The sequence below is a fragment of the Alligator sinensis genome, unplaced genomic scaffold (assembly GCF_000455745.1).
Source record: "Alligator sinensis unplaced genomic scaffold, ASM45574v1 scaffold1054_1, whole genome shotgun sequence".
NCBI lineage: Eukaryota > Metazoa > Chordata > Crocodylia > Alligatoridae > Alligator > Alligator sinensis.
Genome location: NW_005842480.1, coordinates 770,997 through 794,071, shown reverse-complemented (window position 1 = coordinate 794,071; position 23,075 = coordinate 770,997). Strand labels below are relative to the sequence as shown.

At 50.0% G+C, this 23,075-nt stretch overlaps 1 protein-coding gene across 2 annotated transcripts in view; it reads left to right on the top strand.

The window, feature by feature from the left end:
- The window catches only part of ZC3H3 (zinc finger CCCH-type containing 3), a 271,056-nt gene that overhangs the window by 193,435 nt on the left and 54,546 nt on the right, over positions 1-23,075 (top strand). For both annotated transcript variants that reach the window (XM_006031073.3, XM_025212740.1), the window contains exon 9: positions 5,986-6,117. In XM_006031073.3, coding sequence (XP_006031135.1) covers positions 5,986-6,117 — 132 coding nt within the window. The remainder of the gene's footprint in view (positions 1-5,985; positions 6,118-23,075) is intronic.

Sequence of the window (23,075 nt, the reverse complement as noted above, 5' to 3'; positions counted from 1 at the left end):
AGGTCACCGAACGAAGCGTGTTGAGGATCTCAGCCAGGGCATTTTGGAGATGGAGAGAGAGAAATTGTTGGAAAGACATTTGAGCACAGTTGGACTCCAGGGGTAGTTTTTCTACCACCATCATTTGCAAATCCTGGTTTTTAACAAGCTTCCCAGAAAAACTCAGCCACGAAATGAGAGAGGGTGAACCAAAATGTCTGGAAATTCAGCTTTATTTTTGAGGGAAGTAGCCAAAGACCCTTGAAAACTGGTCTGTTTGTCCTTTGTTGATCTGAGGATTTATTGAACTGGCCCGGGAAGCCAGTTCTGAATTATGGTATGCCATCCCTCAATGCATCACGTTTCTTGCTGCGTAACAAATGTCATTAGTGCAAGGAAGAGCACACACCAACTGCAGATGCTTCCTCAGCCCAACAAAGGGTATTTATACCTGAAAGCTTGCAGAGAAGAAGGTTTCCAACTATTTGAGTTGGTCTCATAAAAGATATCGGATTTACCCAAAGAACCTCGTCTGCCTGCGTCCTTAGACTGGCACGACTACGACCTACACCCCCGTATTAATGCAGGGGGGTGTGTGTGCATGTGTGTGTACACGTGCACAACTCACCAGGAAAACAGAAGAGGCCATTTGGGCTCAGGAAGGATGTGGCCCTTACAGGGTTCAGTCTTGTCAGACCCTCAGAGCTCACGAGTCAAGTGCCCCAATTCCTACCATTACCTGAAGAGTCTTTTTGAAGTAGCCCGTGCTGGTTTTTTCTCTTTGCTTCTTGTTTTGTGAACATCCAAAGGGCACTCGAGACCCGCTTTCATGCTGTTCTCTCGCACCGTGAAGGCTGGAAGAGTTTTGAATGAGATTTTCATGTGCTGGGAACCGTGTCAGGAAGCTGCAGGAGCTGAGACTTCCCCAAACACAGGGCCCAGTTGCGAGGGGGAATATCACGGGGGGCGGCAGCGCTGAGTTGTGCCGTCCATCGGGCTGCTCCAGGATGAGCAGCAGGTCTGGTGGATGGTAGCGGTGGGGCAGTTCCCTGCTAATTCCATGTTTGGGGTCTGTGTGGGATGCACCATGCGCAGGAAAGCTGAGTTTACACCCTTGCAGGTGCTTCTTGCAGAGAAGTGGAAGAGGACAAGTTATCGGAGTTACGCCAGTAAAATTGAGTTCAGTATGGCTGGCGACTTTGGCCCTTTGCTGGTCCCGGGGGAGCAGGGGGTTCCCTTTTGTGTCGTGATGCCATGCCCATTGTTTAAAGGCAGAGCGTTGGCGTTTCATTGAAATGGTCTCACACCAGATTAGAAACCACCACCCCTAGTAGCGCAGCGTGCTGAGTAGCAATGCAGTGATTTTGGCACATGGATATTCTCAACCTTTATTTGCAACTACAGAGTGGTCCAGCATCTTAGGATACCTTAAAAGCAAGTTTGCGGGGATGCAGCTAGAAGAACAGCGTTACTTGCTTTTATTACACACCTTTTGAGTTTCTTTTCTAGGGCTTGTTTCCCCCCGGCACTAGCAAAGGGTCCTTGGAGTGGGTAGCGGTTGTATCAGCGAGCCTCTGTATCCCAAGATCCAAAACACCAGGCTGCTCCTGTGGATTAACGACCCAGGCGTTTGAGAGCAAGTTTCCAGGAACGTGCGCCGTGTTGCTGGAGTGGGGAAGAGGATTTCCCTGGCCCTCATCTCCTTGGAACAGCTCAAAGGCCCCTGGTTGCCATCTTGCCATCAGCGTGGGCTGGAAGAGAAGCAGGCGCTCTGCTGAGTCCGGAGCCCATTCACTGTGATTTATAGCTGCAGGGAGCAGCCTTCCCAAAGCAAGAGGCGACTCCGGTATTCACTGCTGTAGCTTCCTGTTAACCTGTGTGATTACTAGCAAAGGTGATGTTTGCCTCATTCATCAAAGTACAAACCCAACGAGAAAGACAGGTGAAGCCATTCAGCAGAGGAAGGAAAGTGGTTTTCCGTTGCCAGGAGGTGCTTGCTACAGCCAAGCAGGGAAAATTGCACTTCCTGTACGAACCAGCGGTTTTGGAGACATAGCTCTTTTTTTTTGCTGTTCAAGCAAAGGTGTTTTTTAATGTGATCTTTCCCTGGATGTTTCTACTCTCAAAGAAGGGCATGGGCGAGACAGTAGTCACTCCGTGTCCGTGGTTTGTCTGCCGGTGCGGTGTCTCGGAGAGCACTTTGGAAAGAAACCCACTAAAACCTTAGAAAATTCGCAGCCCCCTGGCAGCTTTCTCCCAAATTCCTGCCAGTGCCCCTAAGCGGCATGATGGCAATGAAAATGGTTGTGGGGCTGGGGGACAGGACTGGTGAGGAGAGGAGGAGGGAAATGGGCTGATTTATTCTGGAGAAGAGAAGACCGAGGGGGATTGAATAGCAGCCTTCACCTCCTTGCAGGGGGGCTGCAAAGAGGATGGAGCGGGGCTGGTCTCAGTGGGGGCAGATGGCAGGACAAGGAGCAATGGGCTCAAGCTGCAGCTAGGGAGGTTGAGGTTGGATATTAGGAAAAACTTGCTCACTAGGAAGGTAGTAAAGCACTAGAACAGGTTACCCAGAAAGGTCGTAAAATCTCCATCCTTGGAGGTTTTTAAGACCCATCAAGGCAAAGCCTTGGCTGGGATGATGTAGTTGGGGCTGGTCCTGCTTGGAGCAGGGGGTTGGATTAGATGCGACCCCCTGAGCTCCCTTCAACCCATGTTTTCTGTGATTCTTGTGGCCTGGGATGCAGCAGCCCAGGGCTCTGGTGGGGGAGTCGCAACTCATTTTTGCACATCCTGTGTCTCACGTCAGTCCGAGGGCGCTGGAAACCTGTCTGGGGGCTGGCCCAACGTGTGGGTGGTCTAGTGCAGTGAATCTCTGCCGGGAAACTGGAGCACTATGAGACCCAAATCAGAGAGCTGGCGTTTTGTGAAGGGGGACCCCGAGTCTAAGAGGGTTGGGATGCCTCGGACACGGGACTAGAGTTGCAGAGACCTGGGTTCGGCTCCCGGCTTGGTCACAGGCTTCCTGCATGCAAGTTGATTCCTCCTCCCAGGGCCTGGTTCCCGCTCCATTGAACAGGGACCATTGCCCCGAGCCCTCAGGGAGCCGTGCGGATAAACCCATCCCTGGCTCTGCGGCGAGGCTTCAGGACCAAAGCCTTGCCAAGCCCCTCTCTGGTACACGCTGCTGGGGCTCTCCACCCGAAGCCCGACTCGCTTCCACCCGAAGTCCCTCCAACCCGTTGTGTCCCACGGCGCCTGGTGAGCGCATTCTGCTCTCCTGTTGCAAGCTCGGCCCCTTTGCACCTGGCTTGCAGGACGCCGGATGGGGGTGATTCATGGGGGTGTCCAGGTTGTTGCTCCCCCTGACACAGGGGTTGGGGCAGGCTGAGGGAGAGCCATTTAATTTGCCCTTGGTGCCTTGCATTTGCTGCGAGACAAAGCTGACATCCCGGCGGCAGCGACTAAGGCGGTCCCGGGAGTAGATAGGAGGATGCGGCCCCTGGGAAGAGGAGCAGGCATCCCAAACAAAGTCACCCGGCCTAGAGCAAGTTGGAAATAGCCGCTTCCTAACTTTTGCGTGCGGGGGCCCCACGGAGCGGTGGGCAGGCAGCCCTTGCCTCTTCCTGGTGATTTAGAGAAAACTGTAAATGTGAATGAATGGGTTTGCCAGTGAAGGTTAGCGAGAGGCTAGGACTCGGGCAGAGGCATGCTGCTGTTACAACAGCTTTTCCCCTTGAGGAACTCGGAGAGAATCAGCATTTTTCTCCCTAATAGAGCTTCAAAACTCTGTTGTGAGCAATTTGGAAATTCACGTTGAGTTTCGGGTTCATTAGCTGCCAGCTCCAAAGCGTGTACATATTCAAAGCTGTCTAATATGGACGCACCGCACCAGTGCCTTGAATTAATGTTATTGTTATTTGTGTGGACGTAGTAGGGTGCAAACAAGGTTAATTGAAATGAGAATGCGGCTTCCTCTTGATAATGGCTCAGGCTTGACAGCTAGGAGGAGTTTATTTTTGTATAAGAGCTGGCTTTATTATCCCTTTTTATTAGAGCTAATTTGGGCTCTATATCAAAAACTACATTAAGGGAATCATTTACGGTCACACCACCACCAACAAAAAAGATAGCCCTAGAGCCCTGTCCTTTATGTTAATGTCTGCAGTTAAAAGACAATTAAAAATAAACTCTTCTCTTTTAAAGCACCCTTTGTTTTCTTTCCCCTCTGCTTTTTTCCCTCCTCCCTCCCCCTCCTTCCCTCTCTCCCTCTCCCTCTCTCTCTGTTTCTCTCACTCAAGTGAGCCAATTTAGTTAAAACCCTAATGTGCCCTTCAGGGAAAGGGACTTTTCCATATAACGTCGGCCGCGGTTATTGCAGTATTGTAAATATTGGTTTGGGGATACTTGAACCTGCAGGACTAAGATGATACCAGTGAACTGAGGGATCGATATTGCATCGTGCAGTAAGTAAATTTTGCATTTAGGTGAGCAGTAGGGGGCTTAGGAAGGAAGAACAAGCACGGGGAGGGGAGAGCGAATGGACCATAACGGCAGCTTCAGAGCTGCGTGCGACCAGCTGCAGGCAGGGAATCGGCCGGGATCCAGGGGGCTAAGGAGAGTTTAATTCTGTGCCGGGCACGAGCACCATGTGTAACCGGCTCGTGCGAGTCAGTTTGGGAAGTTGCATGCAGTAGCCGGTGAGTTAAAGCTGTGAGATATCGCAGCAGGCTGGTAATTTGTTTTTAATTATAGCAGCTGGCGGAAGGTAAAGCTTGCGGCTTGAGGCGCGGCCATAAGGATCCTTGGTCGTGCTCCCGGTTTCCCATCAGCTGCAGCATCACGGAGCTAGCGTGAGCGATGACTGCCAGCGCGTGGACACTCCTGAGCTGCCCGCTGATGTGTGGCGCCCACGTCCAGCTAGTTTGACACCCTCGTGTCTCACGGCAGGCTCCGAGCGCGCCGTGCAGAGGCAATCGGACTGATGCTTTACCTTTTCCTTACCCGCAGTGCTCTGCAGCACAGAGACGCTTACTCTAGCAGGGCATCCCGGCTGATATAGTGCAGTGGGTTTGCCCCCACAGTCAGCGACCCAGGGAAAAGGCAAGGTGCTGATGCTTGGGTTTGAATGAAAGGAGCATTAAACACGTGGTAGAGTGGCTCTCTAGCTTTGGCACCCCAGGATCTCCTTCCTGAGACCTTTCCCTCTCTAGCCAAGCACCTCTTCCCACGTCCCTTTTCAGTGTGGGAAGGGCTGGGTTGGTTTAGCCAGAGATGATTCTGCCGTGAGCCGGGAGTTGGACTAGACGTGACCTTGCTGAGGTCCCTTTCAGCCCAACTTTCCTGTCATCCAGAAGGTAGATATTGTCTTTATGGGACCTGCTGGCAGGTCCCGACCCTCCGGGTTGTGAAGCAGCCTGTAGGACCAAACTATCGCTCTGAAGTTTTGCTGTCAGATGCTGAAGTCCCCTCCCCAGGGAACACTGGACGCAGTGTTCCTTGGAAACGACAGCTCAGCCCCTAATGGCAAGGCTTGTGCCATAATGCAAGCTTAAAGCAAGAGCCTGCGGAGAGCAGCAACCTGCTTCTCTCTGGTTCAAGGGGAGGCATGAGCTTTGGCAGCTTGATGACAGCACAGAAGGATCAGTCCGACCGGGAGCCGGTGCCAGCACAGCCCCACCAGTGACGTCGTTAGCAGTTCCCCCGTCCCTTGGCTGTGTTGTAAAGAGGCCGTATTCGCCACCGTTGCAATGTCATTAACTCCACCCTGTTTGCAGGTGGTTTGAAGGAGGCTCGGACAGCCGAGCTCCCCGGTGGCACGTGGTCCCTCTGTATGTATGTGGACCAGGGCCGAGCACATTGAAGCCTGCTAGGAGGTCTGGGAGCAGTGGCTGGAAGAAGGCATCTATCTGTTTTCTGTGTGTCACGGTTATTTCCAGGCTGGGGGTTGGAACAGCTCCTAATTTACTTGCACAGGGGAGTAACAGCTTTCTCCTGCCCTTCCAGATGCCGGTTTGCTCCTACTTCCTGAAGGGGATCTGCAACAACAGCAACTGTCCCTACAGCCACGTCTACGTGTCCAGGAAAGCAGAAGTGTGCCCGGATTTCCTCAAAGGCTACTGCCCCAGGGGAGAAAAGGTAAAGCAGGGCCGTCGCTGTTTCAAGTGAGCGCTGAGATGGGTGTACTGCCGTGGAGCACTGCGGGAGGGGACTGCACCGCTGGTGAAGGGCATTGGTCGTCCACAAGCTGGTTTTCGGGCAGGCTGTGACACCGAGAGGAGCAGTAGAGCCGAAAGCTGTCGAACACCTGGGTGTGACGAACAGCAGTATTGTGCATTCAGAACACTGATGGGCAAAATGGCTTTGTTTCCTTCCATGTAGAGAAAAGAAACCAATTAAAGGTGCTGGAGCAGTGGGCCACCAGTTTTCCCAGTGGCTGGATCTGCGCTGGGTGGAATTTGTAAGGGCCACGTGGGAGCTTGCAGAATTTCGGTTGAAACAAAGACGTAGGAAGCAATGCTATTTATAATACAGTCGATGGTAGAAGTCACAACAAGATCTGATTTCCCATAACGCTAGTGCCGTGTACATGGTAAGGGGCATTCGCTGCCCCAGACAGCTCACAGACAAGGGGTGGGAGGAAAAGGAGGACTATTATTCCTATTTAACAGATAGGGAACCAAGGCACAAAGAGATGAGGTGACTGGCTCATGGTTTTATTTCAAGTCTTTGGCAGCGGTGGGAACAACCTAGATCTCTTGAACCCCTGCCTGGTGCCTCACTTAAAATCAGCATGACCCATCAGAGGAAAATGCACAGAGGTTTCACCATGCATCAGACTGGCTGTATGACTTCGTGGCTGGATATCTTCCTGGATTCATCACCGACATGCTAGATTGTTAAAATGCACTAGAGGGCTTCGTTAGGGTCCTGAGTAGTGGATTTGCTCCTGACCTCTTGCAGCTAATGGCACCACAGGGAACAAGCAAAGCAGGGGGAGAGGCCAGGAGGGGCTATGGAGTCACTGGTTTAAAAAGGAGCATCTTGGGTGTTGTATAGGAGACGTAACCACTGAGCTTTGCTGAAAACTCACCACGCCGAGACCTTCTGACCCCTCTGTGAATTGCAAAGGGCCGTGAATTGCAAAGGGCCATGCTGTGCAAAGACCAAGGGTCTGTTGGATTGCTCCATCACACACAACGATCTGGGACCTGCCTGGGATCTACTCCTCCATATAGTCCTGAGCAAGGCCGTGAAGTTTCACTTGGCCAAGTCTGAGCTCAGGAGAGACGTTTCCCCAAGGGTTCAGTAGGCCAGACTCTCTATCCACCCCCCGAAGCTTGCCAAGAGGGTCACACTGGAGATGACACCAGTCAGGGAGAAATTATGCCTGGGTTGCAGAGTGACCTGGAGGGGCAGGCAATGTGCAAGTGCTCTGGTCTTCACCTTGTCTGCCTGGCTGTCTCATCTTTCCAACTCTGAGGGTGATTCAGCACTGGGAACAGGTCACCTAGCAAGGGGCTGGAGTCATAGACTCATAGGGCGCCTATAGACATGTAGCGAGGCTGCTTCGATAGGCTGTAATTACAGCGCGTCGGAGCAGACTCGATTAATCTAGACTGCTGGAGCATGGTAATTAATGCACTCCAGCAGACTCCAGTGTCTCATGTACTAGCGTCCTCCCACTGAGAAATGCCGGAGTGCTTTAACTAAAACTCGTCAAACAAATTTTAGTTAAAGTGCCCCTGCTGCCGTTTTGAAGTGCAGGGACACCAGTACACAAGATGCTCCAGGCGCTTTAATTAGAGCGGCTCTCGCAGCCAGTCTAATTAAAGCAACCCCTCCCCGCTCCCAGAGCACGTGTATAAATGCCCATAGAGAAGTAGGGCTGGAAGGGGCCTCCAGAGGTCAGCTAGTCCAGCCCCATCATCCCTATCCAGAACCGTCTCCATCATTGGGAGGTTAAGGGCAGGTTAGGATGCACGTTTGTCTGGGCCGATTTAGACATTGGTCCTTGACTCGATGACCTCCGGAAGGCCCTGTGATTCCCTCTTCTTTGCTCTCAGTTATAATAGCAACCTGGGTTCATTACCGACCAGTCATTGGGGTTAGAGGAGGATCCGTCTCTGTCCGGTAATTCTGGCAGCTGCTCGCTTTATAGACCATTGTGTTTTTCAATGACGTGGTTGAATCAAGCCAGAATGATAAGCAATGCTTCCAGTCTTTGCCCTCCTTCAGAGGCATGCCCCTTACCTATCAGTTTGTTATTTTTGCACCATCACTGATCCTTCCAGTCTGTTGCTGCTTTGGGAAAAAGTTGAAAGGATTTGCAACCAGCCCCTCGCACTAACAAGACTCATTAAGACAAAGAACTCCCCCCTTTTCTTTTAATGCCCGTCACCTTTGCTTTGACTCTGTGCCCCCACATAAACAAGTGCAGTCTTTGCAGGTGTTGGTAAGGCTCTCCCAGCAGCACTGTGTGTGCTGTTACAGTGGCAGGCACAAAGGTGGGCAGTGAGGCCTCTTAATTTATATTACTTGCAAAATAATTTGCACCCACAAACCTAGACCAGCTGTTGTTTGCTGTTGCGAGAATAGAGGTAGGAATGGAAGTTATTGCTCTCCGATAAGAGTGGTGGTGTCAAAATAAGTAATTACTGTTAACAAGTACACAAGACCTTGTTTTTTACCTAAAGATCATCACTCTTTGCACTTTGATGCAGTTGATTAATGGAACTAGAAATTAAAAATTGATGAGGAGGAGCCGTAGTAAATAAAGTAAAACGGTTGTGGTAGAAATGACACTCCTGACGGTATGAATTTTAAAACGGGATGAAGATGTGATGATCAGGCTAATGAGCTCAGCATCCTATCAGTCTGGGTGCAAATGGGTGATCTTTGATTTCCCAGTTTAGCAGGCCCCTGATGCGTATGTAGAAACCATGTTGATGCTGATCATGCCTTTAGAACGACTCTTATTTATATGCATCTGACTTGAATTCATATCCTTTTACTATTCTAATAGCTTTCAAGAGTCTTCTGGCAATTAATGACTATTGTAGGGTAATGGATCCCAAACTTTTTCAGTGTAACCCAAGTGGTAACAAAATGCGTCTCAATAGCACGACTTCCTCCATTCAAGATCACGCAGATTAGGCCTCTTTCCAGTCGTAATAGTGCAGCTCATGCAGACGTGGTCCTCTGCAATCTCATGACATCTCTACAGCAACATCTGAAACGGCGTAAAGCTAATGTGAGGAGAGTGTTTCATGCACCTGAGCTGTTCTCCATCTGATGCAGCAGTCGGACAGGTAGAGTCGGACCAGTCCAGCCACCCACGTCTTCTGACCAGTGGTGGTTCATGGACCATAGCTTGAGACCGATTGCTGCAGACTCCTTTTCCTTACACTTCACAGATCTCGTAATAACAAGACGGTAACTTGTTAAAGGGTTGTAGACCTACTCCAGGCTAGTGCCTGACTGAGGCAGTGTCGTATCCTTTGGTGATCCAGAGAGTCCCGTCTCCAAATTTAACTTTTTTCAAGGCTCTCAGTTCCCCGTAGAAAACCCTTTTACTTTGGTGCCGTGACCTGGAGGACAGATGCAGTTATATGGACTTTGCATAAGATCAGACTTAATATTTTGTTAAACTTGAACTAAGCCCCAGACAATTTATGAACTTTAAAATGTCCTGGCCACTGTGGCAAGGAAGGGCAGTGTTTCCCCATCACTTTCATGGCAGCCTTTGAAATATTTGAGAGCTGCTATCCTACCTCCCCGTCTCTCTCCAAACTCCAAGTACCTCGTTCCTCCAGCCTTTCTTGTGCAGTTTGCATTCTAATCTCTTTGTTGCGTCTCTTGGTCTTCTCTGCATCCTTAAAAATATAGGGTGTGAACGAGGCATAATTTTCCAGCTGAGTCCTAACCATCATCAAGTGGAGTGGTGTTATTTTTATGGTGGATGTTGGGGAGGGTATGGCCCGATGGAGTACACTGTACCCATGTTCTGTATATGTACTCAGCCTCTAAGACATCTGCTACTGCTACTGGTGGGGACAGGATACTGGGCTACGTGGACCGTGGGTCTAACCCAGTAAAACACTTCTTATGTTCTTGTGTCTTTATGATTCTGTCTCCCCTGTCTTGCCTACAGGGCTTCTGGTAATGCAACACAAATTGCATCTGCTTTTTATTGCAGCTGCATCACATTGCAGCCTCCTGTTTAGTTTGTGATCCTCCGATGTCCTCAGCAGTGCCCTGCATAGCCCCATTCTCTCCCTGTGCATGTGTTTTTTCCTCTCGGGATGTAACACCTGGAGTCCATCTGGCTTGAATTTCATTTATCCTGTCGCCCTGTTCTCCAGTCTGCCGAGATCTCTTTTTACTTTAATCCTATCCCTTAAAGTGGTTGCAATCCTTTCCAGTTTTGTGCCATCTACATGCTTCTTTTCTTTTAGTATGCCGTCAAGGTTGGCTGTCTATATCTAGATAGATATCTATATCTATATCTAGATATAGATAGATATGTATATATCTATCTACATGTATATATGATAGATATAGATATAGATATCTATATCTGTATATATCATGACATCTACATATACATATAGACATCTATATCTACATCTACATATAGACATCTACATGTATATATGATATATATAGATATAGATATATATATGATATAGGTCTGTTTTAGGTTTAACCTCTTTTAGGTTAACCTAACACATCTTCCTGAGAGAGGCATCTCTTGAGGATGGTGCTAGGACTGTTGAAGTTTTGTTTGTTGAGAAGAACATGTTGCTTATAAAATATCTCAACTCCTTTCTCATATGGTGGGTCATCAGGTTTCAGATAGGAATTGTTGGGTGTGGGAGATGCTTGCAAGCTCTGACTTTCTGGGATGCTGTAGTCTGCTTCCTGCTCTTCTCTCTCTCCAGAGGGATAGACTAATGGATAACTGCTAGACATCTCTTTCCTCCTCATTTGTTTTAAAGTTTCCCTTTATCTAGTCATATTCCTTCTAGGAGCTTTGCTTTGCCTTTTAGTGGATCATCTGTTTCTCTCCTGGTTCTGCTGGGTATGTGAGCCAGTTCTAGTCTTCTAGTTGAGTATCAAGCCTTGTCGGGCAAGGCTAAAGGAGCCGTCTTGTTAGAGCGGGGGGGTCATATTGCACAAAGAGTTCAGGCGCGAACAGAAAACAAATTTCCACTTGTGTGAAAAAAGTTGTAGGCGGTGCATACTCTTAAACAGGGGGAACTTTGCCTAAACCAGTGGAGAATTATTCCTGCGCAGTTGAAGGTGGTGTAAGTTGAAGATGGTAGAAGCGGGTGAGGTTTAGGTTGGATATTAGGAAAACCTGTCCCACTAGGACGGGGGTGAAGCATTGCAACGGGTTACCTAGAGAGGTGGTGCAGTCTCCATCCTTGGAAGTTTTTAAGGCAAAGTCTTGGCTGGGATGATGTAGTTGGGCTGGTCCTGCTTGGAGCAGGGGGTTGGACTAGATGTGACCTCCTGATGTCCCTTCCCACCCTATGCTTCTAAGTTGCAGTAGTTTGTGTCATGTCTATGTCCATCTTGGAGGAGCTGTTTGCTTGCTTCTCTGCTAGCTAGTGGCAAGGCCTGGCTATAGCTGAGCATACAGTAGTGTGCAGCTATCCTGGGATACCTGCACCTCTGTCCATTCCTGATCCTGGTGTCACAGCATGAAAGAGGAGAGTGAAGTGCACAGGAATATATGTTCATCTGTCCATGCCCCGCAGTAATACATTTGCCAACAGAATAAACCAGCTGATGGCACATACTGGATGACATCAAGTCCTCAGGCCATGTTTTTGGGCTACATATCCATGCCCTTGGTCTGGTCTGTTTTAGTTCTGGGTACTGCAGTGGGCTTTGATGGATCATTTGCATGATCTGGATTATTCCATAGTCTCCTGGTGGTGCCTATAGATATTTAGCTAGCAGGTCTTCCAAGGGGAGTTCATCTCCTCCTGTCCATTAAATCTCCCTCTACTAATTAGGGTGTGCTTTGTGAGGTTTATGTAGAGAAAAGAAGACAGATAAATGTCTCCAAAAGGGCCTCACGTACCACAGCCGCTTCCATTAATGAACCAGTAGGCGAATGTAGGGCAAGGTACAAACTTCAGGAGAAAGCCTCCTCTCCTAGCTGGAGAACCCCAGTACCATATTTAAACCTGACAGGAACTTTGCAAACAGTGCTTTAAATTGGCTCAGCAGCTGAACAACGAGCCACTAATGAAGTAATAATTTTGTTTATATAGAGTCTGCCAGATCTCAGGGCACCAGCCCAAATATGCCCCAGTGGGCCTATAGGATGATATTATTTTATTGCATTTAATAGATACACATGAATAAGTGTCTGCCTAGGCACAGTTTTGCATACTTGCTGGGCTTGGAGGTTTTTTCCCCTCCTTACTGTTGCAGCTCCGTCGGGGGACTTGCCTGTATGAGCTGCTGTAGAGCTGAGCTGAAGTGGAGCCTGAGGAAGCTGGTTTCATCTTCTCCAGCTTTTGGAAGAGGTCACAACTGACTGTGAGGCTGGTGACCAGAAAATTGCCACCCACCTCGCAGTTCTTCAAGCAGCAAAGGGGCCCAAAGGCTTCACTAAACTCATCCCCAGCACATAACCTCCTGACGGGCTGGTGGCTATCTGTTGAGCGTGGGTGGAGAGGTTTGCTAGTGGAGGGTCTTGCAAAAGCCCAAGAGTAGGCACTTGCGGTTCTCATCGCTGCATGAGCTCCTCGTCGTCCGCGTTGGGTCTGAGCAATCCTGGCTTTGCACATCAGCAGTCCAAGGTTTGAACGTTATGTAAGGTGGTCGACAGCAACATGCAGCATCTACATGCTGCAAGAGAAGTGACGGCAGAGCAAACCCCCAGCAAGAGGGAGGAAGAAGAGCAAACAGGAGCATGGGAGGTCAGCGAGCAGGGAGAGGAAGGCCAAGGAATTAACCTTTGCCTAATTGGTTTCTGCGGCAATGCGTGGAGGCCACCGGATGCGGAGCCAACCTCCCCTCCCAAGCAAAACAAAGCAAGCTGGCAGCTTCTCCCGGCACAGCACTGGCCGTCCAGCCAGCGCGCCTGCAATTATTTTAAAATATTCCAATTTAAATGAAAATATAAAAGAGATATTTAGAATATTTATTCTATTAGTGAAAGTGCTTACGGTGTCACTTTTAGAGTGTCAGAAAAGCATTCTCCTACAGATGATGGATAGCAGCCTGTAATTATATATGGGGGGAAATTGCTGAGCATGCCATATTTAACTGGGAAGGAGAAATACCAGCGTGGGCCATTGAGGGTTAATTTTATTCTCTAAATAATATAAAAAGTGCTGAGTCCGTTCCTTTTGCTCGAAGTAGAAAGTCCTCAAATGGGCCCCGGAGAGTTTATAATATTCTACTGAATCAAGTAAAAATGTTAACCTTGCTTCATAAAACGATGGCTTGTTAAAGATGCGCAGTCCCTTTTCTTTTGAATAATTTAGGCCGGGAGTAAATCTCCTCTCGTTCTGCGTTTCCGTGTCCGAGAGGCAGCGGAGCCCATCTGCCTGCTGCTGCACCAGCGAGGAGGGCAGCCAACAGCAGCGGGGTGAGCGGTAGTTCAGCATCCTTCTAAAATAAGCCAAAGCGAAGACTTTTGGTGGTTCGGAAATGATCTGTTTTAACCTGCGCTCCAAGGTGCCGTGCATACACATCTTCTCTTCCCAAAAGCCGCGTGTACCCCATGCTCCTCGACACAAGCTCCACTTCTGATTTTTTTTGGCCTCACATAAAAAAACCCAAAAAACTCCATTATTCATTGCATCGTTCCCAGTGTCTTGTCTTCATACCTGGAAGAAATTTTAAACAGGCCACTCAGGCTGATCAGATCAACCTGGCCTTATCTTGCGGGGCGTCAGCGAGGCCGCCACGCCTGTTGGATGAGGGGTTAACGGCAATTGTTTTGCGGTATCGGAGCCCTCCGGCTTGAGCAGTAATTGCAAATAAATGAGATGCGATGAGAGAGCCTTAATCTTGCTTTTCCAAATTGCCAGCATGGTTTTCCCTTTTGAGTAGCATAAATCGCGGAGGTTAGAAGTCACCTGATCTGTTAAAAGATGGGACAATCCCGGAACAAGTATACACACAAGTCCTTAATAAGGCAGCATTATACACATCATTAATAATTTACAGGCGGGAATTAGTAGCGAGACCAGAACTTAGATGTCTGGTGTCCCAGCCAATTTCTCTGTCATTGAGCTAACAAAGCAAAGGCGTTTACTGACGGGGGCCGGAAGAGCCCTGCTACGTCGGACGTATAATTCTTAAAGGGGGATAGATAAATCAACGCTTTAATGTTGGCCGAGTAGCAAGAAGTATAATTTTGCGTGCTTCTCTCCTCTGGTTAAACGATAGGTCTTGGACCCGAGAGGAGAAGGAGCTCTGACCATGATGTTGTATGCGTCTAACTATAAACACCGTGATACTCCAGAGGGTCTTTCCATGTTGCACTCCATGCTGATTCAGAGGCCTCTTCTCTCTGTATGAGCCATCATGATGACTTGCAATGGCTGAATGATCCTTAAAAGTACAATCTGAGAACAGAACGGCTCTGGAGCGAGTTTGCTAGAGCCAGATGGGTCTTTTCCACTGAAATTCTGATTTGGGGGCACGGGGGGCAAAACTCCATGAAAACTTATATTGATTGTGGAGAACCTTAAAGAAAAAGAAATGGTTGCATTTCATCATTTTATACATGGAACATTTTTCTTTTTCTATTCAAAAGGATATTTCGTTTTGCAGTTTACGCGTTTGCTAAATGGTATTAAAAGTCTGGTGTCATTTTGATTCCAGAATGGCACCTTTTGTTTTGCGTTGAGCAAAGTACCATTGGACCTGAGATTTTCAGGGATTTTGTTGGGTTTGTTTTTTGATTCACAGAAAAGAATTGGAAGAATTGTGGTTCGGGGAATCAGAAGGATTGTGTTCCTGGAGGATGTGCCAGTCCAGGCAGTGAGCTGGCAAAGCAGTTGTTGGCACAGGTGAAGTGTGGGGAGGCCTTCGTGGTCAAGCTCAGTCTTTCCCTGGGCTCAATATTTCAAATGAGCAGGGCCCATCTTTACCAGCCCACCCAGCACGGCTCCAGAAATGGGGTTTTGTTTAACTTGGTTAACTGTGGGTCAGTCCTAGGGAGGGTTTCCTGTGACAGGTTGTTCTGTCAACCAGCAGTGTGCCCTTGTGCCAAGAAGGCTACCGGCATCCTGGGCTGCATTGGCAGGGGGGTTACCAGCAGATCAAGGGACGTGATTCTTCCCCTCTATTCAGCATGGGGGAGGCCACATCTGGAGTGCTGTGTCCAGCTGTGGGCCCCCCACTACTGAAAGGATGTGGACACATTGGAGAGAGTCCAGCGGAGGGGAATGGAAATGGTTGTGGGGCTGGGGGACAGGACTGGTGAGGAGAGGCTGAGGGAACTGGGCTGATGTAGTGTGGAGAAGAGAAGACCGAGGGGGATTGAATAGCAGCCTTCACCTCCCTGCAGGGGGGCTGCAAAGAGGCTGGAGCTGGGCTGGTCTCAGTGGGGGCAGATACAGGACAAGGAGCAATGGGCTCAAGTTGCAGCAACGGAAGTTGAGGTTGGATATTAGGAAAAACTCTCTTGCTAGGAGGGTGGTGGAGCACTGGGACAGGTTACCCAGAGAGAGGTGGTGCAGTCTCCATCCTTGGAGGTTTTGAAGACCCGGGTAGACAAAGTCTTGGCTGGGATGATGTAGTTGGGGCTGGTCCTGCTTGGAGCAGGAGGCTGGACTGGATGTGACCTCCCGAGGTCCCTTCAACCCTCATTTTCTATGATTCATTATGAACAATTAAAGCAAAAGCAAGAAAACAGAAACTATAATGACGAGCATCTGAAAATATTGCATGCAGTGAAGTTCTCGTGAGTGGGTGAAGCACCCCTGAAGCAGAACGTGACGACTGTCAGTGCTTCGCGCTGTATGGAGGGGCAGGGAAACAAAACGCCGTGCTTGAGCAGATCTAGACGTGTTGACCCACTTCCTGGGCACCTCTGTGGGCCTCTGCTGAGGCGTAAGGCTCCCCCGCAGAGACAAGTTTGCAGGATTGGGATGTTAGGGAAGCCTGTGAGATGCCAGAGCTGCACGCAGTTCAGAAGAGGAGGAGTCAAAAAGTCAGGAAATCGAACCCTGATGTAGGCAAAGAGCAACGCCCCAGCAGGACGGACTCAGCAGCACTTTGCCAGGACCAGACTTTGGGAGAGAGCTGGCAATAAGTGTTCAGGAGCCGTATTCTGCACCGAGTTCTTCGAGCACAGCCCTTTGCTGGCCACGGCCGTGGAAAACAAAGCGAGATCGCTTTCCCTTCCTGCTTCTGGCCTGTCTCCCTCCCTGGTTCCCCTGCACTGGCACGGGCTGCTCTGTGCTTCTCCCACGAAGCAACATAACCTCGCAAATGTCTGTCAAGCTGTGAACATATTCCCCATTCTTACACTATTTTGTGAAAGGCTTTTGCCAGCTGTAGCAGGTTGGCACCTGGAGCAGGTCCCAGCATACAAAGGCCTATCACTGCGGAGGAGGAAGAAGCGTGGTCTCTTTGCAGCTCTGTCTCTTCTCCGTCATGGCAGGCCTGCCGAGGCAGTGCAGATGCTGCTGGCCATGCTGGGACAAGGAAGACGTGCAGGTATTCAGGCCATGTGTGTGATGCTCACTCCCTTTTCCCAGGACGCAGGGATTTCCAGGGAGATGCTCTGAACCGTCTGTCCTGTCCACTCCTGGATCCTGTCAGTCAGAGCCACGTGGACGCACATCTGGATCCAGAGCTCCCTGGGGGGGTCCCAGACCTTGGTTAACAAATCCAAGCGAGCAAAAAGACCCTCTCTGTACTCATGAAATCAGAACTCATGGTAAAGGTGATATCTTTTATCAAATTTTTGCAAAATTTTTCGTTAATTGCAAGATTTTGCAAAAATCTAGTTGGTCTAATAAAAGAGATCACCTCTACCACGAGTTCTGATTTCTTCTGCCTCTAGACCAATACGGCTATAACCTGGATACCTGACTCCGTGCTCACGGCTCTCTTGATTTGGATGTCCGTTCAAGCGTCGCTTGCCAAAGTGGGAGGAGACGGCCAGTTGAACCAGACTTCATGGTGATCTGGAGAGCTGAGTCTAGGGGGGCTGTAGGCCTCCCGGGGCGACTTGTGCTCCCAGGGCTGGGAAATGAAGCAGCCTGTGTGCAGTTGGGCTCTACTGCTCGATGCCATCGTGCTACATCGCAAGGAGCCTCGTTGCTCGTGGGGAAGCTTGAGATCGAAACCGGGACATTGGGGAGGGCAGGTGTCACTGGGAAGAAATGTAGCTGTCCACGTGGCATTGTGGGGGACAGAGGGGTGTTGCATTTCAGCCCTTTTGACCTGTCTCGCAGCAGAGAAATCACACCCCCTTGCCTTGCCCTCACTGTTATTTTGGTGCCACCTGCCAACTGGACGCTCGGTACTCCGCAGACACAGGGATGCAGCCAGCCCTTGGCCTGAAGAGCTGGTAGCCAAAACCTGTTATTTATAAGGTGCCGGTTCCTAGGTGCTGATTCACGTGCAGTGTCCGCCAGCATATGTCAGGAAGGATGGCACTGCACTGGCTCGTGGCCTGGAGCATCTAGTCGCAGGGTACAATTTTTATGGATCTCTGGGTGCCTTGTTTAAGCGGAGCGGTGCCACAGCTGTGCACGAGGCATTTTGCAGGGATAAAAAAAGGCAGCAGGTCTCGAAGGGAAGGGTGCCGGCTGACTCTCATCGCATCCACCAGTTACGTTGCAACGGGAGACGGCTCACAGGCGTTTCTTGGAAAGTTTAGCTGCTCTTGCTAAGGAAATAGTCCCACAGGAGCCATGTGGGTACCTGGATAGTGCACGGGAGCATCGGAAGCCCACCTTGCCTACTACTCGCATTTGAGAGCTGTGCATGTGGGAAGGGGACGGAGGTGCCTACCAGGTGGTCTCTGTATGAAGCTGCCATCTATATGAGCCAACATGGGGTCCCCTGAAGTAACCCAATGCAACAAGGAGAGCGGGTCCATTTGAGAGCGGGTGTACTGCCATGCTGCACGGAGATGGGTTTGGCATCTTAACGAACTTAAGCTTTTGGGTTTTAAAAGGAGGAGTCTGAATGAAGCGGGCAATAATGTGTGCTCACAGTAGCTATTGAGCATGGGATTTAGGGGCACAGCCTCCAGTCAGAGCTCCCTGGACCTTAAATGCTGGAGGCTGCAAGTGAGAGGAAGAGGGGGAAACCCTGTCCAGACCCAGGTCGCTCTGCTGGCATCCGCTCTCTGCCAGTGTGACGCAGGATTCAGCCGGACCCAGTAAATGGCAGCTCTTACGTGGGCATGTAGATCTAGAGATAACAGGCCGCCGGCAATAGATCTGCGGAAGATCAGCAGGTCCCAGCGGTTGACGCTGGGAAAATGAAGTGGTTTGTGTTCTGCAATCCCAGAACGTAATGATTTGCGGTGGCACCGGTAGGTCGGAGAAGCGTTGAGGCCTTTTTTTGTTTCGATGTGGTCTCTGTACTCAGCTACCCCCTTCTTCGCAGCATCTCAGAGCAAAGACAAATGGTTGCAACTTTGCCTCCCTTCACTGCTGCCTCTGTAAGGTTGTTTTCTATTAAATAAGCTTCTCCTGCCGTGGTGTGTATTAGCAGGTGCGGTGCATTAAATTCCTATCTTCATATTGTTTCCATCAGCTGCTTTGAAGCCTGTGGGTAAATCGTCTCCCCCTGGGAACGGTTAAGCACGGAGACACAGTTAGATTAAACAAGGAGGCTACTGTGAAAACACACGGGAAGCGCACTGGAATAAATCACGCTGAAGTGGGGACCTGCGGGCTTTGCCGTGTACCAACTCCCCTTCCCTTCCAGGAGAGCAGCCCCGCTGACGACATCCTGCCGCGGCTGAGCAGAGATCCCACCGCCATTTATGACCCTGATCCTGGGATCTGCTGAGCGTCTCCCGGATCCTCCTTCCTGGCTTGCTCAGCTCTGCCACGCTGGAAAGGATCCATTCCCGCGCTCGCCTCCGACTAGCAGAGGTTGGAAATGTGATGGTGAAATGCAGAGATGGCAACGGCTTGGTGTAGCAGCCGGGCCTCTGAAAGCTGGTTTGGAAATACCCTGACCGAGCCACGTGTGCAGGGCAAAGACACCAGCTTTGTGGTGAGGTGGAGCCGTTTGGGGCACAAGTGCAGCTCTTCAAGATGTTTCGGGTTCAAATCCCTTTTTAGGTTATTTTCCCATACCCAAATTTAAAACACAGGCCTGGCCAGAATCACCTCTGGTGCCTTCTTGAAGAGGCCGAGCTGGGATTCAGCTCACAGGACACTTCAGAGGTATGTTCAGTTTGACTTAAAAATCCCAGGGTGTCTGTGAGGAGGGGCCCAGGCGACGTGAGATGTCTGCAGCTCTTATGTGGGCTTTTATCTGCCCGTGGAAAACTTCAGTGCTTCACGCATCAGCTGAGGCGGTGCAGTTAACACAACTCGCCCCAGTTTGCCTGTGCATGGAGATGCCAGGTCTAAAGAAAACCACTCTTCTCTCCAAACGCCAGGAGTTGCGGGTTAGAAACTTGCGGCAGCTTCGTTTGGTGCCAACGGTGAATCTTGGTGACTCGCCCAGCTCGCGTCTGTGCAGGGCTTGGGGTAGATGACCCTCGAGGTTTCCTCGAATCATGGGGCGCTGCGCTTCAACGGGTGACGTTCTGTGCTCTCAAACCTCGTTGTCTTCCGCATGCATGCGAATCCATTGATTCTTAGCACAGTTCTCCCCCCTCCACCACCCCCTCTTTTTTGCTGGAAATTTTATAGGCTTTTAGCAGTGCCTTTTTCTTATTAGATGCACCTAGCATCCTATTTAACACACTTCTACCTTCTAAGACAATGAACCCTAACCTACTTAAGTGCAACCAGCAATATGCCTTAAGGGTAAATTATTAAACAGCTCGTGCCTGGCTCAAGCGCCCAGGCTCTTTGGGATGCAGCGCAGCGTTCAAGCTGAGGGTACACGTCCTGGGCTGTTGTCTCGTGGCGGTTCCTTTCGCCTAGAGAGAAGCATTCCTGTTTCTCGTGTCACTGCATTGTAACGGTCGGCCAGCAGCGCTGCTGGATGTTGCTCTGCTAGTACCTGCGTTTCCTGTGCATTCATTCACTGTTTCTGCAGCTTGCAGCTCTTCCGCGTCACGCTGCGATTCCGAGAGATTCCTCCAGTGAAGTTTCATCACCCTCTTGGACGGCAGTCCTTCAAGGATCACTGAAGATAGCGATGGTCTTTTTCTAGGAGGTGGTTTTATTTCTTTCATCAGCCCTGTGGCTCCTCGGTGCTCTGCTACTGACAGAAATCTCTCTTAGTTGAGACGTACAGCCAGAGTCCTGAGCCTCGGTAGTCGTACGAGATCCCATGGTATTTGTCTCAACAAGAAAGAGTTTCCAGCTCTTTGACATGCTCTTTCCGTGGGGGCCTCCTGCAGTTTCATTTGAGTACGGTGTTCTTCGCTTCCTGTCCAAAACTGTTCCTTGGTTACTGTTAGGCCCCACGTGTGTCTCTGCCATAGTCTGTCTTGGTGCTGAATGAGACCACTCCTCCCTGTGCCAAGAGCACTCAGTGTCTTGCCTAATTTTCCTGTGTGAGATGCTTGGGTGGGAGAAATTTGATGGTCCTGGTGGTGGCCTGCACCATGCCTGATCATCCCCCCTACAAAGTTTCGTGCCTCAGTCCTGTGGTTAGTACGGGAGCCACAGCCATCCCATGCCCCTTCCACCTCCTGCCCCAACAGCGGACACCTGCCTCCCTTTGGCATCCCACTGAACATGCTGCCTTGCATCGAAAATAAGTTCCTCTGTGCCGGTGTATCCCAGGCTGACCCTGAAGTGCAGTCGTTTTTGCAAATGCAGCGACTTTCCGCTCTGCATGCGTGCATGCATCGGAGAAGCTCAGGTCTGGAGCCTACCTGATTTTTTTGCATATCTCGACCATTATTCACAACGTAAGTTTTACGATACTCGCCTTACCGGCATCCTACTTCTGCTTGCCCTTGACGGGGCGGCAGCCGCTGGGGTATGGTGTGTACTTGTGCCTTTTGCAAGGGAGAGCAGTTGTGTTCTGGAGATGACCGAGTCTGAGCGGGGCTGGCAGATGGGCCCGGGGCTTCATTTCTCATCTGGGGCATGCATCCGACCGTCTGTGCAATCGATAGACCTCCCGACATTTACCAGATAGCGCACGCAAGGTAACGGAGGGCAGTGTTCATTAACGCAGTAAATCAGTTTAACGGGGAAATCGGCTGTGGGGGAGCGAGGAGGAGGAGGAGGTCTTGCACTATATATGCTGGGGCCAGCTGCATGTTCCTTCTGACTTTCTTCCAGGTGAAAGCTTTAAAGATAATCAGACCTGTGATGGGTTTGTTCTGTCCCAATGCCCCCACACCAGCTCTTCCATAACTTGCTGTCATCAGACGCATTGTGAAATTGGTCTAAAATCCACTATGATTCCTACAGGAAGAATTAAAAACCAAATAGATTAGCTGTCTGCCTTGTTGGAACCTCAAAGGCTGGGCATCTGGGATCTATACCTCCGCAAATTGCCTCTTCTAAGGAGATGATCTATTTTACTCACTTCCAGCAGGAGAGAGAATGATTAGGACGGTAGCATTAAAGTGTCCAGGACGACTGACCCCCCACCCCACATGCGAGATGAAGAGCCATTTAAGAACCAAATTTATCTCTGTCCCCTACGCACCTGGTGATGGCTCAAGTAGAGAACTAGCAGCGGATCCTGGATGCAGAGATGTTGCCTGCATGCATGAAATGAATTGCTCTCATTACTTTAAGTCCCCGTCATTATCTTTATGTCCCTTGGATTTGTTTTAATTTTTGCGGGGGTGGGCTTTGGCAGTTGTTATAAGTCAGGGACTGCAGCACATGTGGTCTTAGGTTCTTGCTGAATGCTAGAAGCTGCTGTGGGAAAGTAGCAGAGAGTAAAAATGCTGGGCTGTGCCCTGCTCACCCTCCCCTGCCGCATCCCCACTGCCACGGTCAGAGGCAGGATGCTGGGCTCGACGGACCTCGGGTCTAGCCCGGGAGATGGTAGTTCTTACGTTTCTTGTACGGGAAGATGTGGCCAACCCATGGCAAGTGGCATGGGCGACTGCTGTCTGGCACGTGGACTCCAGTCACTGAGCTAAAGATGGCATTTAGAGTCACGGGTCAGTGCTGGCTTTGGGGGTCCGATCCTGCAGGCGTCGGTGCCACCAAATTTGCTGCTGTCCTGTCCTTTGCAGCAGTGGGGTTTCAGAAGCGCTGGACGATGATGGTAGCTGATTATTAGACTAGCATCATCTTGTACTTTTGACTTAACTTGTGACATTTGCCAAAAAAGGTTGGCCTCAGCGTCTCCGTCGCACTAGGACCAACCCCCAGCAGTGTGGTGCTGCTGGATGGGGTAATGGAAAGCAGTTCATTTACTGAGATGGGCTTACCCCAGATCCCTTTACCTCTTCATTAAGCCCAAATCAATTAAAATTAAAAACACTGGTGAAATTTTCCAGATTTTCATCATTTATCCACTTCAAGAGGTGCAGCACCAAAATAATTCAGTCTGTTTGAGTCCACACTCATCCTACCAATAAGCCATCCTTCCCAAATCTAGTACCCGTGTCTGCCTGCCCTTCATTCCTATCGTATCTTATCCCACGATGATAGCCTCCCAGTGTGTGCATTTCACTTCAGGTTCAATTTTCTTATTGTTCAAAGCAGACAACTGTAACAGGAGTCGCTCCGTAATCCTACCTGCCCGGTCTCCTCCTGACTGCGTTCTCTTCTCGGTTGTCCTTCGAGTTCATCACTAGATTGTAAGGCATCTGCTGCATGGATCATTCTTCTCTGCGTTTCTTGTGATGTGTTGGGCACGCTCGTAAGTTCATCTCCGCGGGCCTGCCTGTCTGAACAAGCCATCTCTCTGCCTACGCGGCGGACGTGAGATGAATAATCCTTTGCCCCCCTGTCTGGACTGTGCGAACGGGAACGAAAGTGCCA